This window comes from Hemiscyllium ocellatum, chromosome 26 (assembly GCF_020745735.1).
Source record: "Hemiscyllium ocellatum isolate sHemOce1 chromosome 26, sHemOce1.pat.X.cur, whole genome shotgun sequence".
NCBI classification, from domain to species: Eukaryota; Metazoa; Chordata; class Chondrichthyes; order Orectolobiformes; family Hemiscylliidae; genus Hemiscyllium; species Hemiscyllium ocellatum.
The window spans coordinates 8332345-8350347 of NC_083426.1; the positions used below are offsets into that span (position 1 = coordinate 8332345).

Below are 18003 nucleotides of genomic sequence, written 5' to 3' on the forward strand. Positions count from 1 at the left end.
CTAGGTGGTGGTAAATTCTGGCTCATGCTCCCACGCTTCTCTTCCCCCACCCCACCACCCTACCTGCCCTCTTAAATTGAGCAGGACTGGAAACTGTAGACCATCCTGCCCTGAATAGATGAACTGGTTCCTCCTTAACAAACTAAACCAAGCCTCGTGTTCCAATTCATCAGTTGCCTGGGTTACTCCTCCAGCTTTGAAGAATTCAGTTCTTATGTAGTCCTGGCTGCTGGAGTTCCATTTCAGGCTTGCTGTGTAGTATCTTGGGGATGCCGGAGACTGACTCTATTGTGGGCATGGATTAGACTGGAGTCATTCATTACTCTTGATGTTTAACAGGAAAAGCCATGTGCAAATTAGCTAAGCTTTTAATAGTTCATTTTAAATTAATTTTTTGGATTCATCCATTTTCTTTTTTGCAGCATGATTTTAATTTCAGCCCTGGCAGGCATCATAAGCACTCTGAACATTTCATCGCCAGCTGTTGAGAACTGCAACATATTGTGCATTTTGTTTAATATTTGAGTTAGTAACTTGACATATATGTTGGTGAGGCCTGCAAAACTTCAATTTCACTAATTGACATTAGGGCCTAGTTTTCATGCTAGCTGTTGTCCCTTCTACAACATATTCATTTTTGCCTAATTTATAGTTTCAAACTCTGAAATTAGCACGCAGTAAAAATCTTTGCCTGCTCTACCCTGAAATTATCTTGTGGTATGTAGTTAAACATTCGCCTTTCACTCCAGAGATCTGAGTTTAAATTCGGTTTGAACTCTCAATGTGTCTCACCTCTGACAGTGAAGTTGCATAAATAGACAGCTTGGAAATTCTTAATGTGCATGTCCAGTGCAAATTGGCTACAAGTTAATGAGCGTTTTTACATAATTAGCATAACGCCTGCAAGAGTATTTATTTGCTTTTACTTCTGTTAAAAGTAGATGGAAAGAGTTTGCAAGTGAGGTCTTTAAGTTTGAGTCAGCAATATGGATGTGAGGTGAAGTTACAGTGGCTCAGTGGTTAGCACTGCAGCCTCCGAGCCAGGACCCAGGTTTGATTCCAACCTTGGGCGACACTGTGTGGAGTTGACACATGATCCCCGTGTCTGTGTGGGTTTCCTCCCATAATCCAAAAAGTCCAGGTCAGGTGGATTGGCCATGCTGTATTGCCCATAGTGTTAGGTGCATTAGTCAGAGGGAAATGGATTACTCTCGGAGGATTGGTGTGGACCTGTTGGGCCAAGTGGCCTGTTTCCACGCTGTAGGGAATCTTGTCTTATGACAGGATGGATTGTGTAGCATGTCCAGATGAATGACGTTTCTCACATTTGTTAAATTGTGTTGTGGGAAATCGGAGTATTGGTATTGCAATGAGGGTGTTGTGCTGCTGCAGTTGGCTGTGTTGCATCCACAGAGGAACACTGTTTAAATATGTAAATCTCTCAAGGTATGGCATTGACGTATACCAAATATTGGGGTCTCTGGTTCTATAACTGACTTGCTCAGTGGTAGCATTCTCATGTGAGCGCAGAGGTTTAATGCCAAGTCCCATTCAGTAGATTTAAGCTTGTCATTTAGGCTGACACTAGGGATGAAAGGTTTTGGAGAAATTTATATTCAAATTGGTTGAGTTTGGGGAATGAATCAGGTAATTTTGTAACTAATTACGCTTGCACTGTGACATATGTGGGTTGTACAAAACATAGTCTACTGTACATCAGGAGTTATGTCTGTCAGGTCGTGCAATGAAACGTGACACCCCATTCTTGAGGCTCAGTGTGGTTGTGAGTGCACAGTACTGCCCAACATGTCATCTTTCAAAAAAGACATAACACTGACGGCATGCAAGATATAAAACAGCAATTTGTTACACAAAGGTAACCAAGAAATAATTTCTGATCTAGTAATAGTTGATCCTTCCATCAATACCTGAAACTTATGACTTAGTCATATCAGCAGTTTTTCTTGGAATTTGCTTTACAGCAGTCACTAAATTTTTAATTACTGTGATTGAAACAGGTGTGGGAAAGTCTGCTCCAGAAAACAAACTTAGTGAACAACAATTGAAATGTGATCAAGAGGTGTACTTAATGTTCATTGTATGATTTTGTTTCTGTTTATTTGGGCTGCTCAGCATTATTAGCCCAGCAAGGTAACTAACTCCTGCAGCGGACTCGATCTTTTCAAAGACATCATGGTTCAGAGAATTATTTCAGTAATGTTTCTACAAAATCGTTGCCATTTATCATTATTCAAACAACCTGTTGAGATTTGGATGGAAGAAATTAAGTTAGCAATTGTCTTGGAGTTGTTAAAATCCAGGAACACAGATTCTCCCTGTTGAAAATTGTTCCTTTTTGTGCACAAATCATTCCCAGATGAAAATTCTGCATGATGTCAGCTTCTGCTTTCCAGTGTATAGTTCAAGTATTAATTGGCCTAAATAAAATAATTCGGTTTAAAATTTTTTATACTAATTGCCCCATCATCTTGCTTACCATGTGAAGCAATTCCTGGAAGGTTTCAATTTTATTACCTTTTCAATGTATTTTCAATTGTTGTGGGTTTCTTAAATATATTCCCTCCTGGGGAAAAAAAACTTAGTCTCTTGAGAGCAATCTTTTCAAATGGGAGTTTTTCCTTTGATTACAGTTCGGTGATTACAGTTTCAGGATTTTTACTAGAGTCCTTTTGTGATTATGGTCTTCAGTACCACAATGTTTTCTCCTCCTAGAGCAAAAATACTTTGCTGTCACCATTGCTTTGTTTATTCGAGTTTAAACTGCAGTGAGAGAGATTTGCAGTGCAATGATTTGTGCAAAATGTTGTGTAAGTTTTTAATAGAACAATCACATGTCATGAAATTTTGTAAGTTACTATTCAGCAACATTTGCTGATAACATTTTGACAGAGGTAACCAAACATTCAGTCCAAGAAGAAGGAACGTCATGGAGAAGGAAGTAGAGAGGTTTAATGGGAAGATTTCCGAACTTGGCATGGTAACTGAAAGTTCACCAGGCAATAGTGGAGGCATTTAAAATTTATCTCAAGATATTGGGGGTCCACAGTACTTTTGAATACAGAGAGGAGCAAACCTAAATCAGAGAGAGCCACATTGACTTGTCACCACAGTTCACAAGCTTCAGGATATGGTCAACTGAGGTTTAGGCAAAAAGTGAGGACTGCAGATGCTGGAGATCGCAGTCAAGATTAGTGGTGCTGGACAAGCACAGCAGGTCAGGCAGCATCTGAGGAGCAGCAAAATCAATGTTTCGGACGAAAGCCCTTCATCAGGGAATCAACGAAGAAACCCTTGAAATACCAAGCAGGGACAAGTGTGAAATCTTTTCAAGTTCCAGTTAACTCTGGAATAATTTTGTCTAATGTGTAACTGATAACCAATGATGGTGATACAGTGGGCACTAATGTGTTAAAAAGAATAGATGCCTAACAAGTAAGGAATTCTAGCTTAGAATTGTTCTGGAGTACAGAACTGGAGTATTGCTGAAAAAAGACATTATGTAGAAGCTTTTCATCTTGCACTCATCAGGGCAATTTTAAAAAACCCACAAGAGCAAAGCAACATTTCTGTACATAAATGCTGATACATTGGCAAGTATCCTTTTGGAGGCAATGTCATGGAGAATATTTCTGTGACCTAATGACAGTTTTTGCTTAAAGATTAAACAAAGGAAGGCTGACTCTGGTCAGCAGCCACTGAGGAACTTCCTCAAAAGTGTTAATGGGCTCTATCCTGCATCCAAATTTACTTCTGAAGTGGAGCAGTCAAAAGGGCTCTGTTTCCACGATAACCTAGTTGAGAAATGGGCAGGGAGTTTTTTAGTACTATCTACCACAAGTCTAACTTCATTGGTCAGCATGGCGTAGTGATTCCAACCATTCCACACAATTGGAGATTGGCTTTGTCATCAACCCCATTAATAGTGCCTGAGGCATTTATTCACTGATCAGCTTCAGGATCAAGCTTGGACGCATCCATTTTGTGTATAAACGTCTACCCTGATCAGATCATGTCTTGCCATAATCCGCCCTTCTTAAGCACTGACAAATGCCGGCCTTGGTTGATTATTTGTTTCTCCCATTTGGACGTTGTTAGTGTGGCCAGCATTTATTCATTGCTAATTATTTTGAAGGCAGTTAAGAGTCCAGGCATTGGGCCTATAGTTACATGTCGGCCAGACCAGGCCGAATAGCAGATTTCTTTCCCCAAAAGACATTGAACTAGCAAGATTTTTATGTTTATTGACTGTTACATTTTGCCATCGGCAAAATTCAAAATTTTTATTGAATTCACATTTTGCCATCTCCTGTGGGATCCAAAACCCATGTCCTCAGAACATCAGCATTTGGCTCTGGATTACTAGCCCAATGACATTACCACTATGCCATCAGCTCCTTTGCTGGTGGCTTTGACATTCTGTAAGTAGGTTTTAAATATATCCACTCGGCAAGCCAGTCACCCAGGTTGGCACTTGAGTTCTCTGTCCATTATGGGAAGAATAATGTTTTTGGCCAGAAGATATTTTAAGTCGAGCAAGAGACTGAGCTGTCGTGAGTGAAGGAGAAAGTTGGGTGTCGAGAAATCAGAGCTTCAGAGATCCTGATTCTTTGTTCCCCTTTGTGGGTTTTCCCTGCTCATTCGTGCCACAGTACATTGCAAACATGATGCTCAAAATAACTAACAATAGGCAGCTGTTTCCTCATTTCACCAAGTGGGGCGTCCAAATTTGCGAAATCCAGTCTGAACCACGTACATTGAATGGTGGAATACACAATACTGGAAATTGGTGGTTCAGGTAGCATCCATGCCGAGAGAGCAAGCTAACTTTTCAAAACTAGATGACCCTTCATCAGAGCTGTGATTTCTAGTGTTTTGTTTTCATTAGATTCCAGCATCTGCAGTAATTTGCCCTTGCATTGAATAGTTGTCCTACCATAGTAAAGATGTCTGCTCATGCTCCCATGCTACACCCCACATCAGGTCAAAGTCTTATCCACAATTAGTGGAATAACAGCAAAGAATGAGACCCAGTGGTTAATCCTAAATTGAGATTACTCTCTTGAATTTGCTTCCTGTGGCTCCTAAATATTACTGAGTATGAGATAAAAATACTCTCTTCAGCTTGGGATACAGAACTTTTTTGTAAAATTGTTTCAGTTGTTCCTTTTGACATTCTTATGATTTTCTTTGGCTGTGATGGGTAATAGAGTATTTCTTCACCATGTCTTATTTTAGGCTTTTTCATTTAATTTTTGACTTGCTGTGCTTCTATGTGTGGTCTATGGAAGTTTAATTGTATTCTGCAGCTGCTGTATTAATGCAGTTTCTCTACTTTAACATTAATCTTGACATGGGGGAAGGTGGAAATGGAGTGATGGGTGAGGCTGTCAGAAGCGCTGCATTTATGTAGCATCTCCAGTCCCAAAGCACTGAACGTGCAGTGCAATAGTTAGCTATATATTGTGTATGCAAAGGCAGCAGTCATTGGTTGCACAGTCTCATGCCATAAACAGTCGTTTGTTCAGTCGTGGGTTGATCTGGTCTAGGTATCAAACTCCAACTGCCTGCCTGACGAACCAAAGTTTTGTCCATTCCATGTTGATCAATGAGACTGCTGTTCTCCATAGCTGTACCATGTACTCATTACCTTCACTCCATCAATCCCCAGATGTCATCTTGGGTTGTTAGACGAGCAAAACTTGTGTCCCTGTTTTAAACCCCACTGTCTGCTCCATTACAATATGCACTTTCTTCTAACTCCCCCTCTATTGGTTGTACCTGCCCCTAGCTTTCTATTAGCCATGCTTAATCCTGACACCATGTTCTCAGTGCTTCTAAGCCAAAACTTGCATAAACATGCTTAGTAAGCACTTGATATATGCCAGACCAGTACTGTTCCTGAAAAGGAAAATAAAAACAAACTGATATTTATACCAAACTTTTCATTACTATGGATGTCTGATTTACAGGATGCACAGTAAGAAATGAGCCACTTGCATACACACCATGCTCTTACAAGCAATATATAATAACGACCAGATCCTTTTCTTGGGTTGTGGGGATCCAGTTTGGTCAGGACAAAGGAAAAACATTGCCACTTGTCTCTGAGTTGTGCCATGGGAGATCCAGCATCCACCTGAGATGAAGCCCTTTGTTCCATATTCAAAAGACAATATCTCTGGCATGGCTTCCCTGAAAGCTGTCCAAAGCGATCTGATTTATGTGCTGTCTAGTCACTAGAGCAGGTTTGAGATTACAATCTCTTGACTGAGGTGAGATTAGCACAGAGTCGCAGCATGGGCTTGATTTTGTTTCTAACCATTCTCAATCTGTTCCAGGAAATGGATATTCTTGTTCTTCCATGCCATGAAATTGGAGCTGAGGTGGGCAAGCTTGATGAGTGTTGGCGACATTCCCTTCCAATTATTGTCTATGCCATCAGTGAGGACCGTTTCACTGATTCAGAAGAAAGTGAGCTGCAGGAGATGAGGGAACATTCCTTGCCTGTTTTCTTCATAAAGGTACCAAAGCTCCTGAACATTTTCCACCCAGACTCTCCCTCTGGTCCAGACAAGGACATAGTGGTGAAAAACTCCAAGTCTGAAAAGGAAAAGAGCTATCTTTACCGTCAGCTAACCAAGTTGGACTTCCTGAGTCCCAGCATGGGTGGGCAATTCAACAGCAGCAAAGCCCAAAGCATGTTGGTGGAACACTTTGAGAAGTTTCGGCAGCTTGGTGTCTTTGCTAAGCAAGTGGTGCAGATGCACCTTGTGGATGCAGCAACTGTGCTAAACGGTGTACACTGTCGCTGTTTGGACATTTTCATCAACCAGGCCTTTGACATGCAGAGAGACTTGCAGATCACTCCCAAGAGACTGGAGTACACAAGGGACAAAGAGAATGAGTTGTTCCAGTCACTGATGAGCATAGCTAACAGGAAACAGGAGGAAATGAGAGACATGATCGTCGACACACTCAGCAGCATGAAGGAGGAGCTCTTGGAAGAGGCCGCAAATTTGCAGTTCAAAGGTGAGGTTATAGTGTTGTTATTCTATTGTGGTTTAAATGTCGCAGGAAGCTAACTTAACATTTTATCATTGCATTTCTGTCCATTCGGGCAGCAGAGCACATAAAATTTATGATTAAAAATTAGCATATTTGGGGCTTTGATTCCTGCTGCTACTGGCTTATTCCAGGAGTTAGGAAGGTAAGGTAGGATTGGATTAGGGTGGTCATGAGTAGGAGTAGTCTTTCTATGAGAAGTCGGGAGCTTGTAACAGTTGGAGACAAAAGCAAATGGTATTGTTACAATAATGAAAAAATAGCTTAAAGGAACGCTCTGCAGAAAAGACGATAGCTGTGCCATGGTTTTCAGAAGTCAGCAAGAGGTAATTTTTATCGTTGAACAGAAACTGTTTTCCAGTGTGCTTTCTTTGTGATAAAATGGAGGTCATTATTTAATGTTGCATGTTCTCTTCCCAATGTGGTTATTTTGTTTGGGAAGGTAGGAATTATTGATTTCAATGTAAATTCTCAACAGTCTGTCCATGGTAAGGAAGGGGGTGATGGCTTGGTTAAGGGATTGTTCCTGTCTGAGTAGGAATGGGTAATTCACTTCAAACAGTCCCATTTGAGGTACAGTGGCACACCTATCCTGTTTGATTCTATACCGGCCAAATAACAGATCAGATTCATTATGTTAGAGGGAGGGGACAAACTGGATGTTTAAAAAGGAAGTTGAAGGGAAAGTTAGAACAAGAGAAGTCAAGAAAGACAACTGGATCAATGAGGCAGAAAATTCGAAAAGGGATCATGCTGTAAGGTTGAACGGGATAGGGGTTGATGCGAAGGGTGAGAGCAGTAACAAATTAAAAATACTGTATATGAACGCATGAAACATTAGAAATAAGATGGATGAGCTTGAGGCTCTTTTGGAAATTGACAGATACGATATTGTGGGGATAACTGAGACGTGGCTTCAAGTGGACAGGGCCTGGGAAATGAATATTCAAGGCTACACGTGCTATCGTAAGGACAGACTGACGGGCAGAGGGGGTGGAGTGGCCTTGTTGGTAAGGGAGGATATTCAGTCCCTTGCGCAGGGGGACCTAGAGTCAGGGGATGTAGAGTCAGTGTGGATAGAGCTGCGAAATACTAAGGGTAAAAAGACCCTCTTGGGAGTCATCTACAGGCCCCCAAACAGTAGTCTGGATGTCGGATGTAAGTTGAATCAGGAGCTGAAATTGTCCTGTCACAAAGATGTTACTACAGTTGTTATGGGGGATTTTAACATGCAGGTAGACTGGGAGAATCAGGATGGTATTGGACCTCAAGAAATAGACTTTGTGGAGTGCCTCCGAGATGGATTCTTAGAGCAGCTGGTGCTGGAGCCGAGCAGGGAGAAGGCAATTCTGGATCTGGTGTTATGTAATGAAACAACAGAATTGGTCAGAGACTTCGAAGTGAAGGAGCCATTGGGAAGTAGTGACCATAATACAATAAGTTTCAACCTGCAATTTGAGAAGGAGAGGGTACAGTCGGAAGTGACAGAACTTCTGTTGAATAAAGGAAACTATGGAGCTATGAGGGAGGAGCTTGCCAAAGTTCAATGGTGCAATACCTTAGCAGGGATGACCGTGGTGGAACAATGGCGGGTATTTCTGTCTAATGCAGAAGTTGCAGGATCAGTTCATTCCTTAAAGGAAGGAAGATCCCAGGAGGAGGCATGGGCAGCCGTGGCTGACGAGGGAAGCTAGGAAACCTATAAAGTTAAAAGAGAAAAAGTATAACATAGCAAAGATAAGTGGGAAAACAGAGGACTGGGAAGCTTTTAAACAACAACAGAGGATTACTAAGAAGGAAATACGCAGAAGAAAAATGAGGTACGAAGGTAAACTGGCCAATAATATAAAGGAGGATAGTAAAAGCTTTTTGAAGTATGTGCAAGGCAAAAAATAATAGTTAGGACTAAAATTGGGCCCTTGAAGACAAACGGGGAAATATATTACAGGGAACAAAGAAATGGCAGAAGAATTAAATGGGTACTTCGGATCTGTGTTCACTGGGGAAGGCACAAGCAATCTCCCTGAGGTAACAGTGACTGAAGGACCTGAACTTAAGGGAATCTGTATTTGCCAGGATTTGGTGTTAGAGAGACCGTTGGGTCTAAAGGTTGAGAAGTCCCCGGGGCCTGATGGTCTACATCCCAGGGTACTGAAGGAGGTGGCTCGGGAAATCGTGGCTGCGTTAGTGATGATTTTCCAGAATTCGATAGATTCGGGATCGGTACCTGAGGATTGGAGAGTGGCTAATGTTATACCACTTTTTAAGAAAGGTGGGAGAGAGAAAGCAGGAAATTTATAGACCAGTTAGTCTGACCTCCATGGTGGGAAAGATGCTGGAGTCTATTATAAAGGATGAGATTACGGCACATCTGGATAGTAGTAACAGGATAGGTCAGAGTCAGCATGGATTTCTGAAGGGGAAATCGTGCTTGACTAACCTTGAGTTTTTTGAGGATGTAACTCTGAAGATGGACGAGGGAGATCCAGTCGATGTTGTGTACGTGGACTTTCAGAAAGCTTTTTATAAAGTCCCACATAGGAGGTTAGTGAGAAAACTTAGGGCGCATGGTATTGGGGGCAAAGTACTAGATTGGATTGAAAATTGGTTGGCTGATAGGAAACAAAGGGTAGTGATAAACGGCTCCATTTCGGAATGGCAGGCAGTGACCAGTGGGGTACCACAGGGATCAGTGCCGGGACTGCAGCTTTTTACAATATATGTTAATGATATAGAAGATGGTATCAGCAATAACATTAACAAATTTGCTGATGATACAAAGTTGGGTGGCAGGGTGAAATGTGATGAGGATGTTAGGAGATTACAGGGTGACCTGGACAAGTTATGTGAGTGGGCAGATGCAGTTTAGTGTGGATAAATGTATGGTTATCCACTTTGGCAAGAACAGGAAGGCAGATTACTACCTCAATGGAATTAATGTAGGTAAAGGGGCAGTACAGAGAGATCTGGGTGTTCTTGTACACCAGTCAATGAAGGCAAGCATGCAGGTACGGCAGGTAGTGAAGAAGGCTAATAGCATGCTGGCCTTCATAACAAGAGGAATTGAGTATAGAAGCAAAGAGGTTGTTCTTCTGCTGTACAGGGCCCTGGTGAGACCGCACCTGGAGTACTGTGTGCAGTTCTGGTTGCCAAATTTGAGGAAAGACATTCTGGCTATTGAGGGAGTGCAGCGTAGGTTCACGAGGTCAATTCCTGGAATGGAGGGATTACCTTACACTGAAAGACTGAAGCGACTGGGCTTGTATACCCTTGAGTTTAGAAGACTGAGAGGGGATATGATTGAGACATATAAGATTATGAAAGGATTGGACACTCTGGCAGCAGGAAACATGTTTCCGCTGATGGGTAAGTGCCGAACCAGAGGACACAGCTTAAAAATACGGGGTAGACCATTTAGGACAGAGATGAGGAGAAACTTCTTCACCCAGAGAGTGGTGGGTGTGTGGAATGCTCTGCCTCAGAGGACAGTGGAGGCCCAGTCTCTGGATTCATTTAAGAGTTGGAAAGAGCTCTCGAGGATAGTGGAATCAAGGGTTATGGAGATAAGGCAGGGAGCGGATACTGATTAGGAATGATCAGCCATGATCATATTGAATGGCGATGCAGGCTCTAAGGGCTGAATGGCCTACTCCTGCACCTATTGTCTATTGTCAATTAACCTGCTAGAGATGTTTATTACCCACCTGGAGCAGGTGGGATTGAACCTGGGCCTTCTAATCCAGTGATGGAGACACTGCCATTGCACTACAAGAGCTCTTTGGAGCAGTTGTACTGTAATTTGACATGGGCTATTTAGCATATAAACAAACTCTACTATTCTGGAAGCATGGGGTAAAAAATGAGGTCTGCAGATGCTGGAGATCACAGTTGAAAATGTGTTGCTGGTTAAAGTACACTAGGTTAGGCAGCATCCAAGGAATAGGAAATGCGACGTTTCGGGCATAAGCCCTTAATCAGGAAGCATGCCAAAAAAGTGCTTGAAGGTTAGCAGGTAAGTGAAGTTAAAATCACAATTGCCATGACCTTGCTGTTTGGCAGAGGCAGATTCAAGGGTCCAAATGGCCTACTCTTACTACTTATGATCTATGTTAGTGGTGTTTGACTTAACAACATAACTGTCCAACAAATAATTCCATGTGAGATCTTTCCTGCTGCTATTATAGACACTGACTATTGAACATTGTCTTTGGAGGCTGGATGTTGCCAGTGCTGGCTTCTCTATAAAATTGATTTTTTTTTGTTCCAGGTGATTCTATGTAGATATAACTCTCAGTTCGGTTATCATGTGTAAGAATACAATTAACTAAAAATCAGTCTCCTAATCCCACCACTGCCAAGAGACAATGATAGCAGTTTAGATCTTTACCTTCGTACTTTGCTCTTGTTGCTGCCTCCTGTTGCTATAAACGAATTTTCATGGCAGCGTACAGTACAAAGCAATGCAGATGTAGCCTGAGGGAAGAGTAGATTGGTCAGATGAGGCAAGAGTCCTGCAAAGTGTTTAGGAAGTGGTGCTGAATAGTTCAAGGAATGACATCTCTTTGAGAGAAGGAATGACAGAGTGAGGAAAACTGGTCAGAGATTTTCAGAGACAGATTCTTCAGGATGCTAGAGTGCTGCAGAAAAACACTGCTCTAAGTGTGAATCATTTTTGCTTATGTTTTTATGACTGAAGACTCCCCTTGAAACCTCAGTTTTGGTGACAAAAGTGAATTGTTTTCTTTCTCCAGCTGCTTTAGAATCTCTTTCTAAGTCTTAGGACGTTGGTGCTTTCAAGCAAATAAATCTCATTGAAAATTCAGCTGGTTTGCAGATAGCAATCGCCCATTAATAGTAATGAAGTAAATGACTGTTGAGCTGTTTGAGGGTTTGGCTGAGGCATAGTATTAGGCAAGGCACCAGCATAAATTTTGAATTTGAATGGTACTGTGGGAACACCTGCATTGTCTTAAATCTCTGGCAGATGCACTTATTGTGCTATTACCTGTAGGAATGATTGCACATTCACTATTGATGTAACACCCTGTCTTCACTTCCAAGCTGCCATCCATCTTTTCATATGGTACTACCATTGTGCTGAATGGAATAAATTTAGAACAGCTCTAGTAAATTAAGATTTGGACATCCGTGATGTTGTGGTTCATCAGTGGCAGAATCATATTTGATTACAATCTGTAACCCAATGGACTGGAATGATACTCTACCACAAAGTCTGGGATCAGTCCTGGTTCAACTGGACTGCCTTTGACAGTGTGCTATCAAGGAGCCATGGATAAGTGGGGAATGGAAAATTTTGAGCTGGTTGGAATCATACTTAGTACAAACGATGGCTGTGATTTGAGCTGCAACAATCACCTTGGCTCCAGGATATCACTGCAGGAGTCCCTCAGGATAGAGTCCTAGTCCCAACCATCTTCAGCTGCTTCATCACTGACCTTCCCTCCATCATAACATCAGAGTAAGGATGTTGTGTCTGTGACTGGAAAGATGTCCAGTTATTTAAGGCTCACTTCACCACCACACTCCTCATTTGGGGTAAATATGTTCAATCCGAGAAGTGTGCAATTGGTTGTCTTCAGTGCTATCACCAAAACTAAAAGCAGCATCTACCAGGCTTCCTTTATTACCTCAAAATAATCCGTTTAGTGTACATAAAATATTCTGAAAGTAAGTGGCAAACTGCTCAACATCAAAGATATGATCTGACAATAAAACTTCCTTTCATCCTGCTCACCCCCACAATAAAAAAAAACAAATCAGTCTTTGCAAAGATGACATTTGGGGAAAAAAGGCAGCAGGGAATAAAAATTGCCGTGGACCAATGGTATGGAAGGAAAGAATAGAATCCCTATGTTAGGTTCTTTTTTTTTGAGATTCTTATGCACTTGGTGCAACTGCAAAACGCTGACCACAATTAATTTTGGCAAGTACAAGTTTTCTGGAGGATCACTTAACACTCTTCGCAATGTTTGCAGAGTGTATTAAGGAAGGTGCTGTGAACAAACAAACAGTCTTTCCTTTTATACAGTATAAGAGTTTCGCATTATGGTCAGTAATGCCCACAAGACAGCCCCTAGCCATTCCCCTACTCCAGACACACCATTTAGTCACCTGATTATCTCCAGAAACAATGTAATGTAAATCTTCTCTTAATGGCCAGATCTGTTGTAAATTGTATTTTTTGTTTGTAACTGTAGGGTGTGGTCAAATTTTAACTGCAATGTTTTCATTGATTCTGAATAAGGGATGATGTAAATTTTCTCTGAATAACTAGGAAATGGCCATGCAAATTCTTCTGAAGGGTGAAGGATGGGAATGTAAATTACTGACATTCTACCTGTAAGACAGACCTACCACTCTACTCATGGGGCATTCAATTTCTTAGAGGTCAGCAGAGAAAATTAACCCCTTAAACATCTCTGTGACAGTGCAGAAAGAAGCCTTTCACCCCTTTTTGAATGTGCACCAACCCTCTGAGCATCCCACCTCCAACCTGAACCCATAACCCCACATTTCCCATAGCTAATCCACCAAGCTCGCACATCCTGGACACTACACAGCAATTTAGCAAATTTAACCTATACCTCTTTGGAAGGCTTTCTCATGTCTTATGTTTCCTGTGTTTTTTTTATTTAGACTAGACTATTTTTCCAATCAACCTGTTAGATGTTATTGTGCACCTCTGGAGCATGTGGGACTTGAACCTGAACCCCCGGTGCAGGGGTAGGAACACTATCACTGTACCAGAAGAGGGCCACTTAAAGATGGAGTTGGAAGCAGGCTTCTCTGAATTGTGAACTCTACATCTACTATTTGTCAGCCAGGTGCTTTATTGCATTATGTCACAAAAAGCCACCCGTATTAATGTCATAGAGAAGTACAGCACAGAAACAGACCCTTTGGTCCAACTCGTCCATGCCAACCAGATATCCTAACCTAAACTAGGCCTATTTGCCAGCACTTGGCTCATATCTCTCCAAACCCTTCCCAATCATATACCCATCCAGATGCCTTTTAAATGCTTTAATTGTACCAGCCTCCTTCCTCTGGCAGCTCATTCCATACACGTACCACCCTCTGCGTGAAAAAGTTGTCCCTTAGGTCTCTTTCATACCTTTGCCCCCTCACCCTAAACCTATGCCCTCTAGTTCTGGACTCCCCCACCAGAGGGAAAATGCCTTGTCTATTTATCCTATCCATGCCCCTCATGATTTTATAAACCTCTATTAGGTCACCCCTCAGCCTCCAATGCTTAGGGAAAGTAACCCCAGCCTATTCAGCATCTCCCTAAAGCTCAAACCCAGCAACCCTGGCAACATCCTTGTAAATCCCTTTTTAACCTTTTCAAATTTCACAACATCTCTCTGATAGGAAGGAGACCAGAATTGCAGAATATTCCAACAGTGGCCTAACCCATATCCTGTATAGCCACCACATGACCTCCCAACTCCTATACTCAGTGCTCTGACCAATAAAGGAAAGCACACCAAAAGCCCCCTTCACTATCCTTTCTGTCTGAGACTGTACTTTCAAGGAACTATGAACCTGTATTCCAAGGTCTTTGTTCAGCAACACTCCCCAGGACTTTACCATTTATGTGTATAAAGTTCTGCTCTGATTTGCTTTTCCAAAATGCAGCACCTCGCATTTATCTAATTTAAAGTCCACCTGCCACTCCTCAGCCTATTAGCCCATCTGATCAAGGTCCCATTGTAATCTAATGTAACCACCTTTGCTGTCCAATCTCCAATTTTGGTGTAATCTGCAAACTTACTACCCATTAATCCAATGTTCATATCCAAATCATTTACATAAATGACAAAAGGTAGTTGAGCCAGCACCGATCCTTGTGGCATTCCGCTGGTCACAGGCCTCCAGACTGAAAAACAACCGTCTGCCACCACCCTCTCTGTCTTCCACCATCTAGCCAGTTCGGTATCCATACTTTACTAAGGCAAGTTTCAACTCTCATGTTGTGAATAGTTTAAAATTCCATCAGCCTCCATAACAGGATTTGAATCCTTGTATCCATTGCTTTAGACAGGGACTCTGGATTAGTAGTTCAATGACAAAACCATCAGTGATCACCTTGACTATGAAGCTTAATTGCTAATAGCTGTGGATTAATAAATACCAAATTCTGAATCCAGTTAACTTGCGAGCAAATTGTAGTGATTTAGTCACGGTCCACTATTTCAGGTTTTATCAGGTGGATTGTGTTTCCAAACGTGAATATTTCAATCAAGCGCCCAGAGATGACATTTTAAGAAACAGGAGTTTGGGAGAGAGGCTGCACCTTCAGTGCATACACTGACAGGGAGATCTGTAGAGCAGAATTCTAAGATCAGAGGGTTGCTAGGCAACAGTTAGCATAGACGTCTCCAGTTATGTTAAAGCTAGGCTTTCCCAGTAATTAGATGGGATGCCTGTTTTTGAGTCAAAATAGCAGGTGACTGACAGCACATTGAACTGATGGTTTCAATTTCCAAGAAGTCCCATGATAAAAATCCCCTCAAACCACAATGTCCACTTAGTCCAGTGTTTACCAGATTGCCCCAAATATAAATGTTCCCAACCACGTCCATTTGCAGAAAGATCTGGATGATGTCAAGGTTTGAGCTGATAAATGGCAAGTAATATTTGTACAACACAATGGTCAAATGGAGGGATTTGTAAGGAGAAAATCCAGCAGAAAATTCAAAGGGCAATGGCTGCATTTTCTCCTTACAGATCGTTCATGCCTGCCATTGTGTTGTACAAATATTACTTACCATTTATCAGCTCAAACATAGATGACATCCAGGTCTTTCTGCAAATGGACATGGTTGGGAACATTTATATTTAGTCCAGTTTTTGCCAGATTGCCCTATGTAGACATTGTGGTTTGAGGGGACTTTTATCATGGGAATTCATGCAAATAGAAACAGTCAGTTCAGTGGCATTACCATCACTGGATCCCACACAATTAATATTTGGGGAGTTAGCATTGACCAGCAATTGAATTGGGCCAATTGTATAAAGCTGTGATGACAAGAGCAAGTCAGAAGTTAGAAATGCTGCAGCAAGTAACTGACCACCTGACTTCCCAGAGCCTATCTACCATCCAGAAGGCATAAGTCAGGAGTAAAATGGAATGCATCTCCAACAAACCTCTAACAAGACTGAGGAGGCTTGTCACCATCCAGGAAAAAGTAGCCCATTTGATTGGGACCACATCAATTGCCTTGAACATTTATTCCCTCCATTAATGACTGAGTAGCAGCAGTGTGTACTGTCTAAGAGTTGCATAGCAGAAATTCTACCAAGGGCATCAGGTATGTGTGAACCACCACGTATCAGATTCCCCTCCAAGATGCACGACATCCTGGATTTGGAACAGCATTAATATTTGACAACTGCTGAGTCAAAATGCTACTCGAACAGTACTGTGGGTGTCTCTCCATAGCAGTGTACCACTGACTCACTTTGCATTTGATTGTCTGAAGGGGGCCAAGTATGTGAAATGAAAGTGACCTCAGTGCTTTGACGATGTAAGATTACATAAACTCATTGCAACAGGTTAATTGAATCCACTCTGGAGAATATGCAATTATTCAAAGTATTGAGAAACTCCTTTAGAACCAAAAAAGTTTGGGAGTTTTCAAACCTAGTGTCCTAGCAATAATTGTTCTCTTAGATGTCATTAAAAAGGATTAATGGACCCTTATTCTCAGTGTTTGTGGTATGGCAGTGCTGAAACTTGTAAATAAATTGGAATCCATTCTAATTGTTTCAGTAGTGAACAAATGGATGCTGAAGTCTTTACATTAGACTTTGGAGCAAATAACAACTTTGAACACTAGTGCGCAATATTTTTCCGATGTTCCTGTATCGAGATTTCACTCCAATGTATGGACGGATTGCCACCTTGTGGTTAAAGTCATCATTGCATGAGCTCTAAAATTACTGGAGCTGTAAGAATTAACAACAGTTTGTCTTCCCATCATCATAGAGTTGTACAGCATGGAAACGGACCCTTCGGTCCAACTTGTCCATGCCAACTAGATAGCCCAACCTAATCTAGTCCCATTTGCCAGCACTTGGCCCATATCCCTCTAAACCCTTCCTATTCATATACCCATCTTGATGCCTCTTGAATGTTGCAATTGTACTAGCCTCCGCCACTTCCTCTGGTAGAGCTATATAATGCTTTGAACAAAATATATCTACAGATACTTTAAATTTGACACTGAACCACAAAAATGAGGGTAGGTTGCCAAGTCCTTGTATAAAAGTTCACATTAAACGAGGGTCTTAAAAGTAATGGAGAAAGGACATGTAATAATTGTATTCACTTTAAATGTTGAAATATTTGAAGGATATTGTTCAATGAATCCCTTCAGTAACAAGTTCACTGCAGTTCACAGATAAAAGTGATAGCCTTCAGATGAGACGTTACCATTTGATTCTCTTCAAACTATGGGTGAGGAGACTGATTTCCAGCATCTGTAGTCCTCACTTTTGCCGAGAAGGAACATTGGCCTGCTGGATATTTGCTTATAAAATGTTGCAACCCTTAATGTCCTCCTGAAGCAATAGAATAGATAGTTTAACATGCAGAAGCTTGGTGTTTATCACACTGCAGTTGTTGCTCAGTGTTTTGGCAGAAGCTCATGAAATTGTCATGTTTCAAATGACTTTGCACATTGAAACTTGGGTTAGAAGCTAATGATTTTTATTTTGCTAAATGTCACCAACCTAATTTGGTCAAAAATAGGACTTTCAATAACTTTGAATAATAAAGCTTCCCTGAACCTACAGTCCTTCCTGAGAGATTTCCCATTTGTTCTTTGGTTGAGCCATCAGCAAGGTGCATTGCTCAGGCAAGTGGCAGGCAAAGTTGCCTCGGCCCAGCATCTT

At 41.5% G+C, this 18003-nt stretch overlaps 1 protein-coding gene across 6 annotated transcripts in view; it reads left to right on the plus strand.

Moving 5' to 3' along the window:
• Positions 1-18003, plus strand: part of dstyk (dual serine/threonine and tyrosine protein kinase) — a 127989-nt gene that overhangs the window by 59029 nt on the left and 50957 nt on the right. For all 6 annotated transcript variants that reach the window (XR_009646108.1, XR_009646107.1, XM_060845318.1 and 3 more), the window contains exon 3: positions 6360-7050. Coding sequence is in view for 4 of the 6 variants with exons in the window: in XM_060845318.1 (XP_060701301.1) it covers positions 6360-7050 (691 nt within the window). In the remaining 2 variants the exon portion in view is untranslated. The remainder of the gene's footprint in view (positions 1-6359; positions 7051-18003) is intronic.